We start from the raw sequence: 20149 nt of genomic DNA on the forward strand, positions 1-20149 counted from the left end.
GCACTACGGCGAATTGGTTGTAAATCAGATGCGTGTTGTGAGTATTTGGAAACATGTAAGAACACATTACAGATGGACCTGCGGTGCAAAACATGCCCTTGATATTTGATTTTATATGCCGCTTCGGTTTGGTAGTCCAAGCTGCTAATGGATTGCAGAAAAGTTGAATGAAATAATGTTGGCATTATACTTCATGTCTTCTAGCCTACGGCTCAGTCTATCAGCCCTGGCCAATAATAAGCAATCCATTTGCATCTCCAAGCCTTGATGAATTACAATGTGTTCCTGAGCGGTACATGACCTGAGAAGTGGTGGATGTGAAAGCGTGCAATTCCAGACGCCAGTTACTGCTCTCATGCTTGATGGGCCTGTTTGCCAATCGAAATTCATTGTTGTCCTGATGCTAAGAAATCAGGCGAAAGGCGATAAATTATTCTCCAGCCTCACACACTCTCTTATTACCTTTGTCACTCTACATAGAAGGCCTGTGTTGGCCTAATAGCAGATTTAGCCAGGGGAAGAAATTTCCTGCACAGTCAAATCAAATATCACTGCACGTTCAGGTAATGAGGTCTTTGTGTCCTACGTGGCTTGTGTTTCATACTCAAGGCTTGACAGCAGAACCCAATGTATCATGAAATTAATATTCCTTCCCGTGGTGTTTTAACAAATAATTCGCGTCTGGTGGTGTTTGACCCTCATGTGCTGCTTGGGTGCAAAAGCCTTTGATTTATACAGCCACAATGAGAACCTTTAGCCGCTGCAACGATGGGATGCAATGCATTTCAATCCCAGCTTTCCATCCTAGCCTGGCTTAAATGAGACTTGTGCTTTCTGTGAAGATCAAGGGAGTGAGTTATCACCATGAAATACCCCTGTTCAAAAGGCATTTATGCAAAGGGAGCACCCTTGCTCTGAAGTGTTTTCCGTTTTGTTTTGAAACTGACGACTGTTGCATATGCATCCCATATTAGTTACCCATTTTTCACCCAAAAAACAACATTGTTTTATTGGAGATGTAAAAGCCATTGTGTTCATTGTTGCGACACAGTCAGTGTTTCATGCTTTACCTTTCCTTTGGTGATTATTGAAAAAGCTGCATAAATGTTTCCTCCTCCGAGCCTCATTTAGCATGGGTATCTTTTAAAGGGTTTCATATGAAGAAAGTGTCATTGTGAGGCTTCCATGGGAATGCAAATGGCATCTTGTGCTGAATGTATTGCCTCATACCTATCAGCTTTTACAGCACTGTAGGGATTGTTTACTGTGGCAGAGCTGTCTTCTCACTAGAACCGGGACCATGAGTGTTTATTTTGAGACTTGAAAGATTTGAATCGCTTGTTTGGCTTCAATCTAGTGCTTTAAAACGTCGCCCCCTCGTGCATTCGCTTGGAGAAAGCCAACCAAGAGTTTCAGAATGAATTACATCTCAGTGTCTCATTCATATTCTGCTTCGCCTGTCAGGACCTAGCGGTGATGAATTTAGTTGTTAGGTCTGGTGGGCACGCTTGAATTTGCCAAAGCAAACGCTTGTACTGAATTTATTCCACGCATGCAGCCCCGGGACTGACCGCTGGATGTGTCGGTTGCCATTCACTTGCCTTCAGAGAAGTGGAATTGGATGGACGTGGAATAGCACAAGGCACCGTTTCACCAGTGTGTCGTTCTGCATGATTAGTGGAAGTTCTCTCCTCTGAGGAATATCATCTGCCTCTGAGTCCCGAGAGTGCTGCTTGAAGCATGGAACGGAAATGAAGAATGGTTCTTCCACTTTATTGTTTATCAAGATGGCTCTACGGCACGAGCAGCTGTGATATTTAAGGCAAGTCAATGTTTTGCATTATGTTTGTGTTTTGTACATGCTTTCCTGCATGGATTAGATTGAGATTTCCATCTCCACTGGAAATTATCACAGTTAAGGGGTCTCATCTGATATGGTATTTTTTAATCCTACAACACCACTGTTAGACTTTATTTTGTCCTTTGTACACACGGGCACTCTGATCAAACGAATTTATTTGGAAAAGGTCTTACTCTCTTTACGTAATGTAACGCATGCAAGCATCGGTTTACCCTGTTGCTTGGTAATGATTGCAGTGCATTGCGATGCCAGACCTACTAAACTCTATGCAGCCATGGACTGTTAGCTTGAAAAATGCATCTTTTTTTTTTAAAGGAAAAAAAGCAGAAGATTTAGAAACTCCTTCCACTTCAAAGGCAGCAAAATGTAAACAATGCAAGTACTACCCAGACTATATTAAATATGGATCCACTGCGTCAGATTTAGGGGAAGTCGTGGCCTAGTGGTTAGAGAGTTTGACTCCTAACCCTAGGGTTGACCATTTCAAGTCTCTGGCTGGCAATACCACGACTTAGGTGCCCTTGAGCAAGGCACTGAACCCCCCAACTGCTCCCCGGGCGCTGCAGCATAAATGGCTGCCCACTGCTCCGGGTGTGTGTTCACTGCTGTGTGTGTGCACTTTAGATGGGTTAAATGCGGAGCACAAATTCTGAGTATGGGTCACCATACTTAGCTGTATGTCGCATCACTTCCACTTTCAGATGGAAAAACCACAGTGTGTTGAGTGTGGTGAGGTTTTAGCAAAGGAGTTCAAGAAGCCATCCAAACTTGAACGTGACCTACAGACTAAATATCCAACATGTGTGGGTAAACCCGTGGAGTAAACTTTGTACTAAAGTGAGTCCTACTTAAAAGACAGCAAAGTAGTATTGTGTTGCTTGCAACAGCTTCAAAAAGCACCCTGAAGGCAAGTTATCTGGCAGCTGGCCACATCGCCCGTGCTAAGAAATAATTTAATATCAGTGAAGAGCTAGCTCTCCCATGTGCTGCTGACCTGTGCCATAATGTACTAGGGGAGGCTGCTAACAAAATAAAAGAAATCCCACTCTTCAACGACACTGTCTCCAGGCGGATTATAGACATGAGCTACGATATTGAAACACAACCTTTGTATCCAGTGCGAGCAAGCCTCTTGTTTTCCATTCAAATCGACGCATCCACATATTTCAAAGATAGCATTGTTGATACTACTGGGAAGGTGCAACACATGAGGATCTACTAATGTGTAATGAACTCCTAACACTGATGACCGCAGAGGAGTGTTTCCTTTGCCTCGATGGCGATCTCGCACAGAAATGGCTGAATTGGAAGAATTGTGTAGGCATTTTGGACTGAGTACTTGAGGCGACATGGGTTCACTGCTTTTAACACCGTGAAAGCCTTGCAGCCAAAGAAGTGTCAGTGCCCTTAAATGAGGTGATGGACATTGCTGTCAAAACAATTAATCTAGTGAAAGAATTGCTCTCAGTTCCCGCTTGTTTTAAATTGTGCGACCAGCTGGAATCAGACCACCTCCAGTTGTTATCATAATGAAATTAGGTGGCTGTCACAAGGAAAATTTCTTAATCGTCTTTTCAAAATGCGCAAGCAGTTGCACACATTTCTGAAGGAGAAACTGTCTCCCCTGGCAAAGGATTATACAGGGGCTGAATTTCTTGTGAAACTGGCATACATGTCATATATATCTTTTAACCAGTTAAATCTATCCTTTCAGGGGAGAAACAACAATTTTTTTTTTTGATGCCTGACAAAATTGAAGCATTGAAACGGAAGTTGGTATTGTGAAAGTGGTGACATTTGCCAAGTATGGCAACTGGGGGTTCAGCCTTGAGCATTGAGGGTGGTAGAGAGCGCTGTTCATTCACTCCCTCCCACCTACAACTCCTACAAGCACAGAGACTCGAACCGGCAACCTTCGGGTAACTAGTCCAAGTCTCTAACCATTAGGCCACAGCTGCGGGAGAAGAGTGTATGAGAACATTTGACATGTTTCCTAACTTTACTGATGTTCTGCAGGAATTCCCTCATATCAGCACTGACATACAGAAAATTGTCCGGGACCACCTGACCAGATTAACACACATTCTCTGATTATTTTCCCAATGACCGAAGAGTTGGTAATGCCTGGATTCGCGATCCATTTTCAGTGGACACAAGTGATGTGGATGTTGTAATCCCCATTAATTTGCAAACACAGTTAGTGGAACTCGCCTGCAGTTTGCTTTTTCACAAGACCGATCTGAGCTCCTTCTGGATTCAAACCAGACACTAATATCCAGAACTTGTAGATTGTGCAACAAGGTTTCCCTTAACATTCAGCACTTACCAGTCTTCACGGGTCAGGATTTTAAAAAGTGACCGCAACAAAAACAAAAAGCAGGAATAGTCTGACAACAGCAAGTTTGTGTGCGACACTACGAGTGGCCCTTTCCCCAATTCCACTGCGTCTAAATCGTTCTCAAATTTCACATTAACGTGAGAAAATAAATCCATTTGCCTCATAGTCTGCCTAATTATTGGAAATCTTTGTGTTTTTGTGAAATTAATTATAATTAGCATATACGGTGTAGTCTAGGTCTAAAGAGGCATTTCATTTATTTCCAACCTTAGTGGGCCCTATGACTGGGATACAAAAAAGCGGGTTACTGTAGGCAAAAGGTTGAGAAACCCTGCTATATGCAAGTTGAACAAAATACTTCTAGCCATATGCAAGCATGTTTTTGTTTGTTGCATTTTGTGTTTTTGTTGTTTTTTTTTTTTTTTGAGTTTTTCAAGTGCACTATTTTCTCAACATGGATGTGGTACCAGTCAGTCTCTAGTGTAAATAGAGATACGTGTTCACTTTTATCATTTAGGTCCGCTACTATAGTAGCAGACTCAAGTCGACTTGTTTATATCTGGCTGCCAGAATCACACATCAGGGTTACTGACCCAGGCTATTGAAATTAACTCTATTTTTCCCTTGACTACTTGAGAGGTTTGTTACCACTCGGTACCACACAATTATTTTCAACAAGACTTGCAACATGTTACTTAGAATTGCATTTGCAGATCTGCGTTTGGGTAGAGCACTATCGGACCCATCTTTGCCAACTTTCTGTTGTTCAAGGCAATTTACTTTTATTTTGCTTTCATCCAGGGGTACTTGAATACCATATAGTTTCAGGGTGGCATGTCAGGATCCTGATCTTCAACCGGAGGCAACCCGACCATTCCCCTTCCCACAGTTCTCTATTCTGCTCCACCAACTGCTTGAAAAAAGCTTGAACGGGCAATTAAACTTTCCCCAGTGCATGGATTTGAATCAGCTTCATCCAAAAGATGCCCACTCTCTTTAACACGGTCTCCTGGAGTGTGCACGGAACATTTGCTTGCTTTCCAGTAGGGTTTATTTATAAGCAGCTACATCTGAGTCGTGGTGTGGATTCTGCCTCGTTTGTTCAGACCGTTTCATCTGCCTCTCTCCTCTCCTGCAGATGTGACTTTCATGCTCCTCCAGCTGAAAGTGAGCTGTCCCTGTGTAAATCCTTGTTAAAGTTCACTACTGTCCTCTCTTCATTCTGAAGAGCTGACATCTCTCCCCATAATCTGCTGCCCTTCTTCTCTCTTTTCTGCTGTCAGGCTGTGCCAGATCACTCGAGCAAACTTGCAGAGGCTTGCAGTTTTTACAGACAGTGCACCTAAATTTTGTATTGAGACTTATCGGATTAGGATGTGGTGTTCATGGGAGCTGTGCTGCTGGGGTTTATTAGCGCTGTTTGCTAAGGCAAGCATCTGCATAACTAAAGTTCATCTGCCTGGGAATGTAGTCTGACTGCTGAAAGCATGGTTTGACAACTTTACAGCTCAGGTAACACTTGTTTGGATGGAAGAATTAATGCATGTGCTTTAACAGAGATATAAGCTTTAGTGTTATTTATATATTTAATGTATATGTATATGCTTTATAAAAAAAAAAATTACATAAAAACAAAGTGCAAACAACCATGAAAATACCACTGTTATACCACTGATTACTATTAAACAGATTTTTTTTTATTTATTTTTTCTACAGTTGATAACTGGATGTAGGCAAGTTATAATGGAGTATGTTATATCTCCAAATAATGTCTAATCAATCAAACACTGTTGGGAAGTCACATCTGTATTGTGCTTTTGGTCAAATGAGTGTGCACTGGGGAAATTTGTTATTGGGAATCCACCCAGCAATTGTTCCTCCAGTTTCTCACTCTTATGCTCTCCCATGATGGACCAACGTGAAGTTTTTTGCTTTGACTAATATACAGGCCTGGAAATGTCAGACTTTCTTTACCCAGCACAATCATTTCTCCTAAAGCAGATAGAAGCTCATTTTCTCTCTCATGCTTTTTCTCTTCATCTTTTCCAGTTCAATACCAGATGGAGATGATGAGGAGTCTCCGGCATGTGAACATCGACCATCTCCACGTCGGCTGGTATCAGTCCACGCACTACGGCTCTTTTGTCAGCCGAGCCCTGCTGGACTCACAGTTCAGCTACCAGCATGCAATCGAAGAGTCTGTGGTGCTTATTTATGGTGAGTCTCATTAGTTAATAACCCAAGATACACACAGTGCATTCATACACAGGCTGTTATCAGCCATGCGTTCAGGATTTGACCTTTTATTTTGATATTAAAATGTGCAAATATAATGCTTTTCAAGTGTTTTTTATTTTATTTTTTTTACACTTTTCATAGTTTGGTTTTAGTTCAGGTATTTTTATTTTATTTGTGTTTTAACTAGCTACAATTTACACATTTAGTCTAGGATCTATTTTGAAGCAGTTCCCACTTATAAATTGTTAGGACATTGGAAGTAACACCTTTAATTAAATGTGAGATTAAGTAGACAGACTGAAATAGTATTATGTACTTCAAAAAAATTTTTTTTTTTTTTTTTGCAGTGTATTTGGAGGTCTTTGGACACATTTACTTGATTTATGAATTTTACCTTGAGTTTGAGCAAATTAAGTGAAATGTATCATTGTTTCCAACTAATAGAATAGCAAAAAAAAAGTAACATTGAAAGACAGGGTGTTTTAATTCATCTTTGTGGTTCGGTTTAATCGAGTTGCAGAGAAATGAGTCACTCTTAGCCTTTAAAGTTCCCATTAAATAAATTTTTTGGGTGCTAGTATCAATATGTCATAATCATTCAAAGCTTGCAGTTCATCTCTTCTGCAAAAACTGCTTTTTTTTTTTTTTTTTTTTTTGACGTCACATACTTCATCTTATCAAATCTTCTGACCAATCCAATGCGGTCTACAATCCGAAGCGCCTTCCCCCTGCACTATAAATAGATGCTGAAGTGTTGGCAGAGATCAGTCACTTGTTCACATCCTGCACAGAGAATGACAACTAGTGCACAATGTAGTCGATAGGGAACAATTCTAACTAAATAAGCTCAGTTGTTGTAAATGAGATCTGGTTTTACGTTGTTTCAATGAATGCCTTGAATGCAATGCAAGTGGCTTCGGATAAAAGCATCTGTCAAATGTGTAAGTATAAAGTGCATCCAGACCGTGTTTTAGTTGAAGGGTGTACTCCGGAAGTGGAGTGTTTTTCTGCCCTGTATTCAACACACGGTTCACAGCTCTGGCTGCCACACTGCCTTGCCATTCTTTATTTAATCATGCCCCCTTTAAACCCATCAATAATGCAAGCTGATGTATTAAAGGCTAAAGAAAAATCTGCTCACATCTCTCTGCCTACCAAGGAAAGAAGTCTTGCAGTTTAGACCGTTTCAGTGTGAATTTAGCAGATCGGACTATTAAGAAAACAGTTTCGACAGGAAATGCTTTGTAAAATCTTAGGTGCTTTTAATGCACCTTTTCTATTTTTAATCCATTTTTAGTAGATGCTTTTATTCTAGTAATATATAAATAGTTTATTTGCGTTCATGCATTCCCTGTGATTCAAACCCATGACCTTCTCTATATTTCAAGCTAGATCTAAACAATAGATTGGAGTGAAATTTTGTTTGCATTGGCTTCAGTTTTATTATGCTATTATTTAAAATGGCCACCCATGTCTCTAGATGGACGTACCTTTGGCAAAGGAAGGACATTTTAAGAAGTGCGCAGGACCCCTCTGCAGGTCGGATGTGAGTGACGGCTCTGATAAGGACCATGTGTACATTTCAAAGCCTTTGACAACTCTCTGACAAGCACATTAATTCAATACAACTCTCTTACTAAAAGCAAAGGTGAGATTTTGTGGTTGGCGCAGCTTGATTATGAAAACTGACAGCACCTGCAGTCCATGATTTCTTTATGAAAGAAGGGGAAAAGGCTTCTCTGTGTGACCTCCTGCCCCTTGTGCATGAGATTGGTTATCCGGCCAGTGAATATAAATGTCTTGTAGGTACTGGACGGAAGCGTTTGTTTTATGGCGCTTAACTCTGTGACCTTTCACTTAATGTTATACACCTTGTTCCCATTTCAGATGAACCAATAAAGGCATGTACCGCTTATCTAAGCTTTTTCCTCTTCTCAAAGACATAATTCAGTGATCATCATGTGCTTCTCATTTAAAAATAACAATCTCGAAAAATAACCTGTTTCTGTTTTGGTGGTTTAAAATGCACCACAGTTACCATTAAGGCTGGATGATTCAGTGAATATTCACAACATATTTTAGATTTTGCTTGATATATTTAAGCACATTGTAAATATTATCATTTTGATGCACAATTTATTTGGCCGTTAGGTGAAAAAAAATTGTTCATGAGGGACCAAATAAATATCAATTATAATATCCATTGGTTGATTTATAATAAAATAAAGCATAATTGAACATCTTCAAATAAAACTTGATTTGATATGAATTTAAATGGCTAATGATATAAATTATATTTATTACCCCAAAAAATAATGTAAGTATAATAAAATAGAAGTTTATATATATATATATATATATATATATATATATATATATATATATATATATATATATATATATATATATATATATATAACAATTTAATGTTATTTAGCATCTTCCAGTGAAGCATAGTAACTTTTGATATGAGTTATTTAAATCGATGATGATGATATAAATTCTTTCTTTCTTGAAGATAAGTTATAATAGGTTTTATTTCTTTATATGGGTGGATGGGCTATTTGTGCAGACAGCTGAACACAGTGGTCTCAGTGACTCTTGAACCGTTTTGGCTCACACAAGCACATCTGTATCCTGTAATGTATGAAATAAAATGTCGCTATTGCATCTAGAAAAATGTTTCAAATTCTTTGTGAATTTCTCACATCTTTCTAGCAAATTGGCACCATCGGTCAATGTTTACATTTAAAATCTGATGCATGCATGTACATGCAAAAAAATGCATCCTAATATTCCATTGTTTCATCCCATGCTTTCTGCAGCACTTTATTTGGCATGTGCATTGTTAGTTTCTCACAGACCTTATGATCAAACTGCTCTTCAACACCTCAGATTCATCCATAAACCCATTTTAAATGTTTCCCATCTATTCTTTATTTTATCTTTGTATCTTTTTATTTGCATCTATTTTCTCATCAGCTTGAAACTCCCAAAAGGCCAGTAGCATCACAAAGCGTTCACGTCTTCAGATCAAGCTGAAGTTTAGTGTCTTGTTCAGTCAGACTACAAGCCGAAGACCTGAAATGCGTCTGTTTCTCAAACTGCAAGCTCTGATCTATATGTCGTGTTGTTGTTGTGCATCTAGGTTGTCCACTTCTCTCTGTCCTGGTTAAATCCAGTCATCTTTCTTCATACGAGACAGCAGATGCAGACAACAAAAGCCTGCTGAGTTTCTAGGGAAAGCGGTTTCTTTTTGAAACCAAAATTGGACTTGTAGAAAAGTGTACTCAATATTTTAACAGCTGAAAGAAAGGCCTTGTATAGTCATTTCCACACTTCATTAAACCGCAGAACCATTCTGAACAGAGCTGAGGTAATAAATGTTTCTGTAGTGCCAAATTAGCCGTCATTTTGTTAGGATGAGGTGTCCCAGCGGTTTCGGAGTAGACCGGAGTGATGCTGTGTGCAGGTAAAGACTGAATCGAAAGCCATTGTTTCAATCAGGCTTTATCATTTACAGCATTAGTTTTGTATTTGATCAATTCAGTGCTTCCTCTGTGAGCAAAAGTCAAAGAAAAAAGCCTATTAAAAATGTGATTCCTTTTGAAAACCCTTTTGAATGGTAGTATTTGTTGAATGTCATTGAAGGATTAAAATATAATGAAACATAATTATAGGTACATCGCTCTGCCCCAGTATCGGTCACTGATGCAGTCTTTAGTCTGTATTGCTCAAGAAATGATTCCTTTTGTCCTTTTGAACAATGCAGAATTATATTTGGGATTTAATGCTACTGAAAGCACTCAAAAATAATATTGCGATGTACTACTGCTGTATATAAGTTAAGATTTGTTGTAGATTTAACTTTTATATATGCCACATTAATTTAATAACTTAATAAACTTTTTTTTTTTTTTTTCACGACATCATGTGCAATGATATCTTGAATGTGGGCATGTTTGAGACCTTTTTTTTTTTTTTTTGTGCCCGTTTCAATAGGAATGATGCTCATCTTGACTAATCAAATACCTTTATTTGTTCAGGCAATTCAGAATGTACTGCAAAAAAAAAAAAAATCTATCCATGAAGCAAAAGAAATTGAATATGCTTGTAATTTAATTGCAAAAACACACTGCCAAAATAACTTGTCCAAAATATATATAATCATGCATACATACACATACATTTTATTTGTTGTTAAATTGTTTTATGTATACAATATATTTGCGCACTAGTATCAAACTCGGCTGTATGAACACTGATATGTGCATCTAGCCTAATGTGTTTTTTTTTTTTTTTTTTTTTTTGCTTCATAGATCCTATAAAGACGGCACAAGGCTCTCTCTGTCTGAAGGCCTACAGACTGACCCCTAAACTGATGGAGATCTGCAAGGAGAAAGACTTCACTCCAGAGGGGTAAGACTCCGCTCCAGTTCTTACCATTTTACGTGCTTCATTCCACATCCTTTTACTTCCATCGCTTCCTGTTTCCATTAATCTGTGGCTAATGGGAACCTTCTTTAACGGGCACAAACAGAAATGTGTCCCTGCTCAGAAGGAGCCATCAGTGAAAGGCTTTTATTCATCACGATGGGGCGTCTTTAAAAGAGTAGTCCGCACTGTCTGCCAAAAAAAAACAAATGCACAGAGTTTACAACCTCGCTGGCTTCTCGGCAGATGGTAATTGATTTTGAATTGCTGCTAGACATGAGCCTAATGGGGGAATGTATCAGCAAAGCAGTGACGTCTGAGCGATCAGGAGAAGAACAGCGATATAAAGTCTTTCTTTCGCTCGGGGACTGAAGCGCTGTAGGGTTAGCTGCGGGTAAAGAGGCTTCTTGGATGCATTCAAGTCAACACCAATCCTATTTGCTTTATTAATGTGTTACAGAGCTTGTGTACTATTCATGATCTTTAAATGCTTTTCCAAAACATTTTAAATCTTTCATCAAAACGACCGCCCTTTTCAGCTTGATCTGGGTGATCTGTCTATATACTCAAATACTCATATTTTCTGATATTTTTCTGGTAATGTGAAATTAGTTTTTTGCAAAAAAAAATTTTCGATATAAACTCTATAATCTACTTGGGAAGAAAAAAATAATGTTTTCAGTGTTATCATAGTTCACTTAAACTGAAACTAAAATTTTTAAACCCCCCCCCCCCCCCCCCCCCCCCGAAAAAAGAAAAAGCTTGAAATAAAATGTTAAATTAAAATATAAGACTTATTTCAGCTAAATAGCAAGGAAACATATTTATCAATTTAATTTAGTTTAAGTAAAATAAAATAAACTAAAACTAATGAATTAATACAAACTTTTATTTTGTTTGTTTTACTTTTAGTTTTTGTTATATAAAAATGTATATAACTATACAATATGAGAAACAGCATTTCTCATTTTAATGTTTATTTTCATATACTAAAACTAAAACTGAAAATTAATAAACTATATAGACAAAAAACTACAACTTACAAAAACACACAAAACCAAATTAAAATAAACCAAATGATAAAAAAAAAACATTTAATAAAACATTTAAAAATAGTCAATAAATACCTGTATCCACACAGAAACGGGTCCGATTAAAGATGTCAGATGGGCTACACTGGTTCATGTTGACATCAGACATGTTCCTATGGTCTGTTTTGACCTTGGCATCTGCCAGCGCTCTCAGGCTGGCACACATCATTCCAGATCGCTGCTTGAATATTCAACTAGTTAAGGAGAGCAACACTATTGATTATGAAAATAAGCTTCTATTTGTCTAGTGAACATGGCAGGGTGGGTCAGCATGATAGATGCATACAAATCGCTTGTCAGATTCATAGAGAATATCAATCTCAAACTGTGCTCAGGGTCTGTGAGGAAGCGCTGTATTGATATTCCTCAACTATTCTTCAGCTCCTCCATAATTTTCTGCAATTCAGCTTGAATAGCAGAACATACAGGCTCATTGAAATGACAGATAGTGGTCGGGGCCAGAGGGTCCAGTGCCCCTCTAACTGCTCCAGAGATGAGATGACACAAGTGGTCATCTAAAAGACAGATTGCAATTTACACCTGGTAATAACGTGCGTCTCTCATTGAATTGCATTGATTGAATCGAGGGGAGGGTCTCTGTTTTCTGTCTATTTCATCGGTGTATGTATGATGTATGTTAGGAGAGCATAAAAAGCATGCACACTGCTTTGCAAATTGTAATCAAAAAGCAAACATGTTTCGAAAAAAATACTCCTTTTCTTTTGTATTTAAAACAATTTCTGGCATGTTAGTGTTTTTGGGGCTTACCATTGAGGTAAAGTGTAGTGCATGTGCATGGGTTGAGGACCTGCTAATATGAATCAAAGGAAAAAAGTTTTTGCCTAATTTATTTTCTACTTAAATTTTTTATTTTGTATTCAACAAGCATAAAACTAATCTCTTCATCAATGTAACAATTTCATTTTAACTTCGATTAAAAAATAGTTGGCCCAACTTAATTACATTTCATCGCATTTGAATTACATTTTTGTAATTGAATGTTTTGAATGATCAGATCACAAAATGAGCTCACAATCAGAAAAAAAAACTGTTGTGTTTACTTCTAACATGTTTGGTTGGTAAAATGTTGTAAATTCAAATCAGAGCGTCTTCCGTGTCTGGAATGGATGTATTCTTGAGTCTATACAATAATATAATAAGATTAACCTTGTTTGAAATTGGTTTAGCTAAAAGGACATTTTTGTTTCATCTATACTACTAGCTTCTTATACTATATTGACTGGGTTCAATAGAATAGCATTACTAAAAAGAGACTACTATTTTCTTTGACTAAATGGCGTTAGTTTTCATCGACTAAAACTAGACAAAAATAGTCGGATAATTCTGAATGAAAAGACTAAAAATGCTCAGACTTTTAGTTGACTGAAACTTGACTGGACTAAAAAGAATATGAACATGACTAAAACTATTTAGAAAAAGCTGAAATGGCAGCTTCACACAAAGACTAGACTAAAACTAAAAACAGGCCAACAAAAATAACACTTATTGATATTTTTTTTTAATATTCTTTTTAGTTATTTATCAAATGCAAAGTTTACTTTTAAAAGAACAGGATTGATTTGAAATATTTTGTAACATTTGTGACATGTTCCTTCTTGATCAATTAAATGCAGCTTTGCTGAAAAAGTATCCATTTATTTTAAAAAGTATATTTTTCAGTGGTAGCATATATTTGTTGAAACCATATTTTCATAATATGTTGGTATTGATGCACAGTTTCTTTTTTTCTCAGGCTGAAGAAGGCTTGCATTGGCTACGAGATCATGTTCGAGGAAGTCCCCATCGTCATCAAGAACTCACATCTCATAAACGTGCTCCTGTTGGATCTGCAAGAGAAGAGTACGGTGGCTGACAAGCATGAGCTGCTCAATCTGTCAAGCAGGTCAGAATCAACCCTGTCCTGAACTCCGTGTTCAAAGCACCAATTTTGGGAAAAGATTTGTCATTTTCTGATTCATCTCGTCAATCCGTGTCTTTTAAGCCTCTCTGCCACGGCTCTGTTTCGCCCAGGAAGTTGACCGTGGAAATGCAATACACACTGACAAGGCCTGACGGCACAGTTTAATCTTGACACCCGAAATGAGTCTTGCATGTTGCCTGGACCAGACCGTTATAAAAACCAGCCGTCTGGCAGCAGAGAAATGCTACAAATGTGAATCAGTGATTTAATTCCAGCTATTTTAACATTTGAATTTAGTTGCTTTCAGGCAAATACAAACACAAACACCACACCTCGGATTTAGATGTGTATTTTGCATCTAGTATATCACCATTTAACCAGTATAACCAAAAGCTGTTTCTTAATTGGTTTTATATTTAATATTGTGTTAATATTAACAATATAACCAAGCGATAGCTGAATCTGTGCCAAAAATACTCTAGAGTTTGACTGGATGCAGTTTATAAGCCCATTTATTGTGCACCGTTATATGGTTAGTTGCAAATTATTTGTATTTATCATAATTTTTCCCTATATTACAGACCAATGGCCCACCAGATGAGAGCAATGGACTTAAAATGACGTTGTCTGGGGGTCCATCACTAATGCTTCTAGCTGGAGCTAAACGTTTTATTCTCCTGCAAATAGTCTTCTCTTCCAAATTAATTTGGCTAATCCAGTTAGATTCAACTAAATTTTATTACAGACCGAGTCGGTTTCCAGGAGAGCGGTTCCCAGAATTGAGCCCCATTAAGTTCATAATGAATTTTCTTTCCTTTTTATTTCTTTTTTATTTTACTAATAAGACCAGTAGCTTCAAGGACAGTATATTAAACGTGTTGAATTTAGAGGAAAGATAAGTGTCTGTAAAAGAGGCATATTCTACAGCATTTTTTCTCTCTCTCTGAAGTCCAGGGTTTCTTGCACTAAAAATGTTGTAGTTTAATTTTACATGAGCATTTTTTTACCCTAACTATGACAAATAATTTTTTTTTGCTACTGTACCTTTAAGACTTCTGTATGTGAATTATGATGTCTTGTGATAGTCTGACATCTTTGCAATGCATAAGAAGTAATGTCTTTAGGTTGTTAAACTGAGTTCGTGTTGATATGCAAATGTGGCTGTTAATTAGTGGTTGTGACTTCATTCTGAAGATTTGTGGCGTTTTTGTTTGTTTGTTTTTTGAGCGGTTCAAACCTTTTTTTTTTTTTTTTTTTTTTTTTTATATCCACCACTCTTTATTATTATTATTATTATTTTTTTGCGCTTATGCATGTAAATGAAAATACCTTTAAAAAGTTTGGGGACAATTCTTTTGAGAAGTTTTCTTTAACAGAGAATGCATTAAATTGATCAAAAGTGAGATTTACTATTAATATTATTATTATTATTATTTTATTTTTTTTCTCCAAGAAATGCTTTTCTTTAAATACAAAAAAAAAATCATGAAAAACAAAAATATGTATTTTTTCAATAAAAAAAAAAAAAAGCAGCACAGCTGATATCAACAATAGTAATCAGAACAGTTTTTCAGCAGCAAATGAGAATGATTTCTGAAGGGTCATGTTGTAACAATAATGATGCTGAAAATTTAGCTTTGCAAAATAATCATTTTTAATCATAATTTAACATGACTGTTTAAATGCATTAAACAGTTGACCCCAAACTTTTGAACCGTAGTGTGTTCTTGTATATTTAGTGTTGAAAACATGCCGTGATGATTTTTAAATTGGATTTTAACTGCAGTGTAGTTTTGTGAATTAGACACATTGAGGCTGTTTGGTTCCTCTGATTACAAAGAAATCACCCTTTCAAGCCATTTCAGAGCATAAAGATAAACGCCAAGATCTATATATAGAATTGTATCAAAATGGTGAAAAACATCAAGATTATTTTAGCTATATCACCCAACTCTGATTTACATAGCACACTGATCTCTTATTTCGAAAGAAGAGTATGAAATCCCCCTTTTTTTTTCTTTTCTCTCTCTCTCTGATTAGTCCTCTTTAATGAAGGTAGGAACTGGAAATGTCATTTCTCTGACTGTTCATGCTCCCCCAGCAGACACAGCTGTTCAGGCCTCTCTTCCGAATCAGACTAATTGATAGACTAAACACTTGGGATGCGAGCAGGTGTTTTGGTCTTTATAGTTAATGCTTTAGGAGTCGGCACAATCTTTGCCACTGAGTAAGTCTTTCATTAGTAACTCAAAACATCCCAGGAGTTCGTGTTTTTAATAGGCCCTGCTGGTGAAATGATTCAGCCTTCCCATCAGCACTCCGATAATGATAATGTATTCAGCATGTAATTTGGGTCGTCTCGTGTACAGAGATGCCCTTTCCTTTCTTAGCAAATACCAATAGGTCTATAGAGCAGATGTGTCACTCCAAAAACACGGAGGCTTGAAAGCATGTAATGATGGATGAAAATTGTCCTCATTTGCTTGCCCATAATGTAATTTCAAAGTGCTGCTTTTTCCTGTGAAACAGAGGAAGACTGTGCTGGTCACTTTTTCTGTGCAATTACAATGGAATGAGGGCTAAAGGGTGCAAAGGTGCTTGTTCACTAGATTCTGAAGACATACAATAGCTTAAGAGTAAGTCGAACTCTTTGGTGCATTCATCGAAACATTGCTTGTTTGTTGGCTCTTTTCATTGAGTTGGCTGATACAGTTCACCCTGAATGATTGAGCTGATTTGCTCACAGTAGATAACAGCTCACTAGAGGAGCAATCAGTGATTTAATGGATTAAATTGTGGTCTTTTACTCACACAAATCTTTGTAGGACTTCAGAAGTATTGGAATTTAGCACATGAGTCATATGAACCATTTTTTTAATATTTGTATGGTGCTTTTGCAATCCTTTTTGAAGTGTCTTCAGTCCCTTCAAAGAGTGGCTAAGATATTGTTTCACATAAGAAAGAGTCAAAGAATGGTTTGGAATAACATTAGGGTAATTAAATGACAGATTTTTAATTCTTAGTTGACTGTTCCTTTTAAAACGTCTTTTTTCTAGATCTTTACTTTTGTTCTAAACTGTTAAAAAAAATCTGTGAGGTTTTGTAAAACTCAAATTTATCATTTGAAAATGTTAGTAACTGAAGTAGTGTAGATATAAAATTTTATTGTATAAATAAATAGTGGTAGTTCACCCAAAAATGTACTGTTAATTTACTCCTCCTTAGGCCATCCTCATTCATAAAATACAATTCAGTGGCTACTGTCACTTTAAGAGTCAACAAAAACATATACAGTCGAGACACAATTGAGACATGGCTTCTGATGATATTTAATCCAGAAGCTCAGACAAACACATAATATATAACACATTGACAACCACATCAAAAATGCAGTAGCCACATGATAAAACAAAGTCCATCACAAGTAGTGTAAAAACTAATAAAGACCGTGCATAGTGTCATACAAATACAAAACACCATCATAACACACCACACTAAAATAAGGCTATAAATAATAATTTAACTACATAAATAACAAAACATAACTGATAAGGAAAAAATGAAGAAACTTATTTCAATGAAAATCCATCAAATGTGAGCCATCACACAGGGTTCACTGTAAATTATGATTTGCTCTTTTTACTTTCAGAAATTGCACATTTAACAGTTTTAAATGTGCTATAGTATTTTGCGTAGTCACTTTTTTTTTTGGCAACAATTATAATAATTTTTACAGTATCATTTAAAACTTTTGAAATGCAATTTGCAGCAGTGTTCAAAGTGTTTTCAGTGGCTGGTGTCATCTTTTTCCTAAGGCTCCTGAATGTTTTTGGGAGGGCTGTGTGATTCCACGTTATCCCCAGATAAAAATGGAAATGGCTTTTCTTGGAAAGCCTAATCTTGATTAATAAAGCAATTCATCTAGCCTTTGGGGGGTTACATTATGAGGTAAAATGGCTCTGTTCCAAACCCTGATGAGCTGTCTTGTATTAAACTGCATATATAGACCGCATTCTTAATGAAATTGCACCTGCACGCACTCTACATAGACAGAAACTTTCATTTAACATGCAAATAGCACTTTTCACATAAAGAGCTTGGCAGACTTGACTCAAGTTTGGTGGAATAACAATTAGGGAATGCATTAGGGAATTTCTTTCATGAGGAAGGATGCATGCAATTGTTCAGAATTTGTCCAAAAGCAACATATGTTGCACTTGGAACAGATTTTGTGTTGGCAAAGCCTCCTAATATGCTGCCTACATAGTTTTGGAACGGAGCCAATCTATCAGGCGACGGTTTAGTTGGAGATACTTGGTGGCTTCTCACAAATCGGCACATGCTACAATTAAACGTCTCCCTCCATCCATGTAAATTCAGAGCAGATAGTCATCCTTATCAGGCACATCATGCTACTGTCATCTTGGGTTTTTAATTGAGTAGAAGATCAATGTGGAGCAATTGCGCTTTGATGTGCAGTCAGCCGTTTATTACGCAAACTTTGACTAAACTATCTGTCTTTCTGTTGCCATAGTAACCACCTGGAAAAGAGCCTTCAGCTGCTGATGGACCGCGTGGATGACATGAGTCAAGATATCAACAAGTACAATACATACTGCCGCAACCTCAGCAAACAGCAGCAGCAGAAGCAGCAGGTACATTTGCTTTCTCTCGTCTGGTTCTTTCTAAGTGGTGTTGATCTGATGCACATGCACCACCACTCCCTCTTAAATTGGCTTTGTAAAGGGCATACTGCAGTGCCATTTCAGCCCGAGTTGTTGTTTAGAGTGGCTGAAATGTCTAATTACATGCCTGGGAATAAGAGCGCAGGTCCAGAAGAGGTTGATTGGATGCACACGCACTCTTGAAGGAAATGCAGGGACTTTGATATTAATGCATTGTTTGAAAACTGCTTTTTGCAATTAGTACTTTTGAAAGTAAAACCAACAAAGCCAGTGCAAGATGAATGCTGCATCATGCATATGGATTCATTTCAATAATGCAGTAATTTAAGGATGCATTTCTGTTAAAGTGACTTTCAGAACTATGGTCTGGTCAAGCTCAGATGCATAAACTTTATTGATGATAATGAATGGTAACAATTTACAAGCAAAATTAAATGGTAATAGTTGTTTCCCTCGAAATGTCACTTCCTAGAGGATGATGCAATTTAAATTGGCTTTTGTAGTTCAAAAATGATTTAAAATACAATGGCCTAGAAAGTGATTGTGAGGAGGCAGGAATCACCAAAAGTCATCACTGTTATTATTAACCGAAACCTATTCAAACGGTTTTCATTCACTGAAATAAAATCTAATTCGATGACAAATGTAGACTTAAAAATCTTAAATGGGAAATGCTTCCTCAACTGAAACAAAAGACTTAAGTACTACAACACAACAACAACAAAAAGAAAAAGATATACATGTTTATAGAAATACTGAAAAAATGCACACAAAAGCACACAGCGTAATTACAAAAACTTGAATTAAACTGAAAATAAAAAATTAAAAGCTAAATCTAAATACTCCACAATGCTATAGTAGTTTATAAACAATACAAAAATGACACTGCTATAAATTGAGCAATTAAAACGGTATTCCCATGAAAGTTGTGTTTGAAACTGTTCTAATTTAAATATGAAGAAACTGGGGGAGTATTTCTTAATAAATTCCCAGCTTTTCATGTTAGACTTAAGTTCAGCACCTGGGGACATGATAAAAATGACATGCAGTCAAACCTAAAGAGGGAAATTATTGTAAAAGTCTTCCTTATGTTCACTTAATAGTTATATGGCGATAAAAGAAATCTAACTAATGTAATTTCCATCTTTGAAATTATTCATGTGGTATTTTATAAAATTTATGTGACGGGACATGAAACGTGCTGCATACAAGGAATGGCCCGCACCATAAATGGCTGACGTGACTCTCTGCCTGAGATAAAACCGGTCAATAGATGGTTATTTATGGTTCAGGAGGACCATCCAATTTACAATCCTTACCCGCTTCAGATTCATAATTTGATCCATTTCGCCAGGCTGACCAATCAGCCAAAATGCCCTTGACATTTTCAGGTTTTTGCATCACAGACATTGAGAAAACATGAGTTATGAGCACCAGCTGAAAACAGAAAGAGGAGCGTGAAATAATACAGGACGCTTCTGGGTTCATTTTGTATATTTATTTTGTAGATTTAGTCTTGGGCTGAAAACGGAGTTAAGTAAAAGCACCTCAGTGAAACATGTAAATTAATTTGAAATGCCT

At 37.0% G+C, this 20149-nt stretch overlaps 1 protein-coding gene across 1 annotated transcript in view; it reads left to right on the forward strand.

The window, feature by feature from the left end:
• Nucleotides 1-20149, forward strand: part of LOC128030717 (eukaryotic translation initiation factor 3 subunit H-A-like) — a 48652-nt gene that overhangs the window by 23768 nt on the left and 4735 nt on the right. Inside the window, exons 3-6 of the mRNA XM_052618578.1 lie at nt 6249-6416; nt 10757-10856; nt 13716-13865; nt 18418-18538. Coding sequence (XP_052474538.1) covers nt 6249-6416; nt 10757-10856; nt 13716-13865; nt 18418-18538 — 539 coding nt within the window. The remainder of the gene's footprint in view (nt 1-6248; nt 6417-10756; nt 10857-13715; nt 13866-18417; nt 18539-20149) is intronic.

The sequence above is a fragment of the Carassius gibelio genome, chromosome A16 (assembly GCF_023724105.1).
Source record: "Carassius gibelio isolate Cgi1373 ecotype wild population from Czech Republic chromosome A16, carGib1.2-hapl.c, whole genome shotgun sequence".
In the NCBI taxonomy this organism is placed as follows: Eukaryota; Metazoa; Chordata; class Actinopteri; order Cypriniformes; family Cyprinidae; genus Carassius; species Carassius gibelio.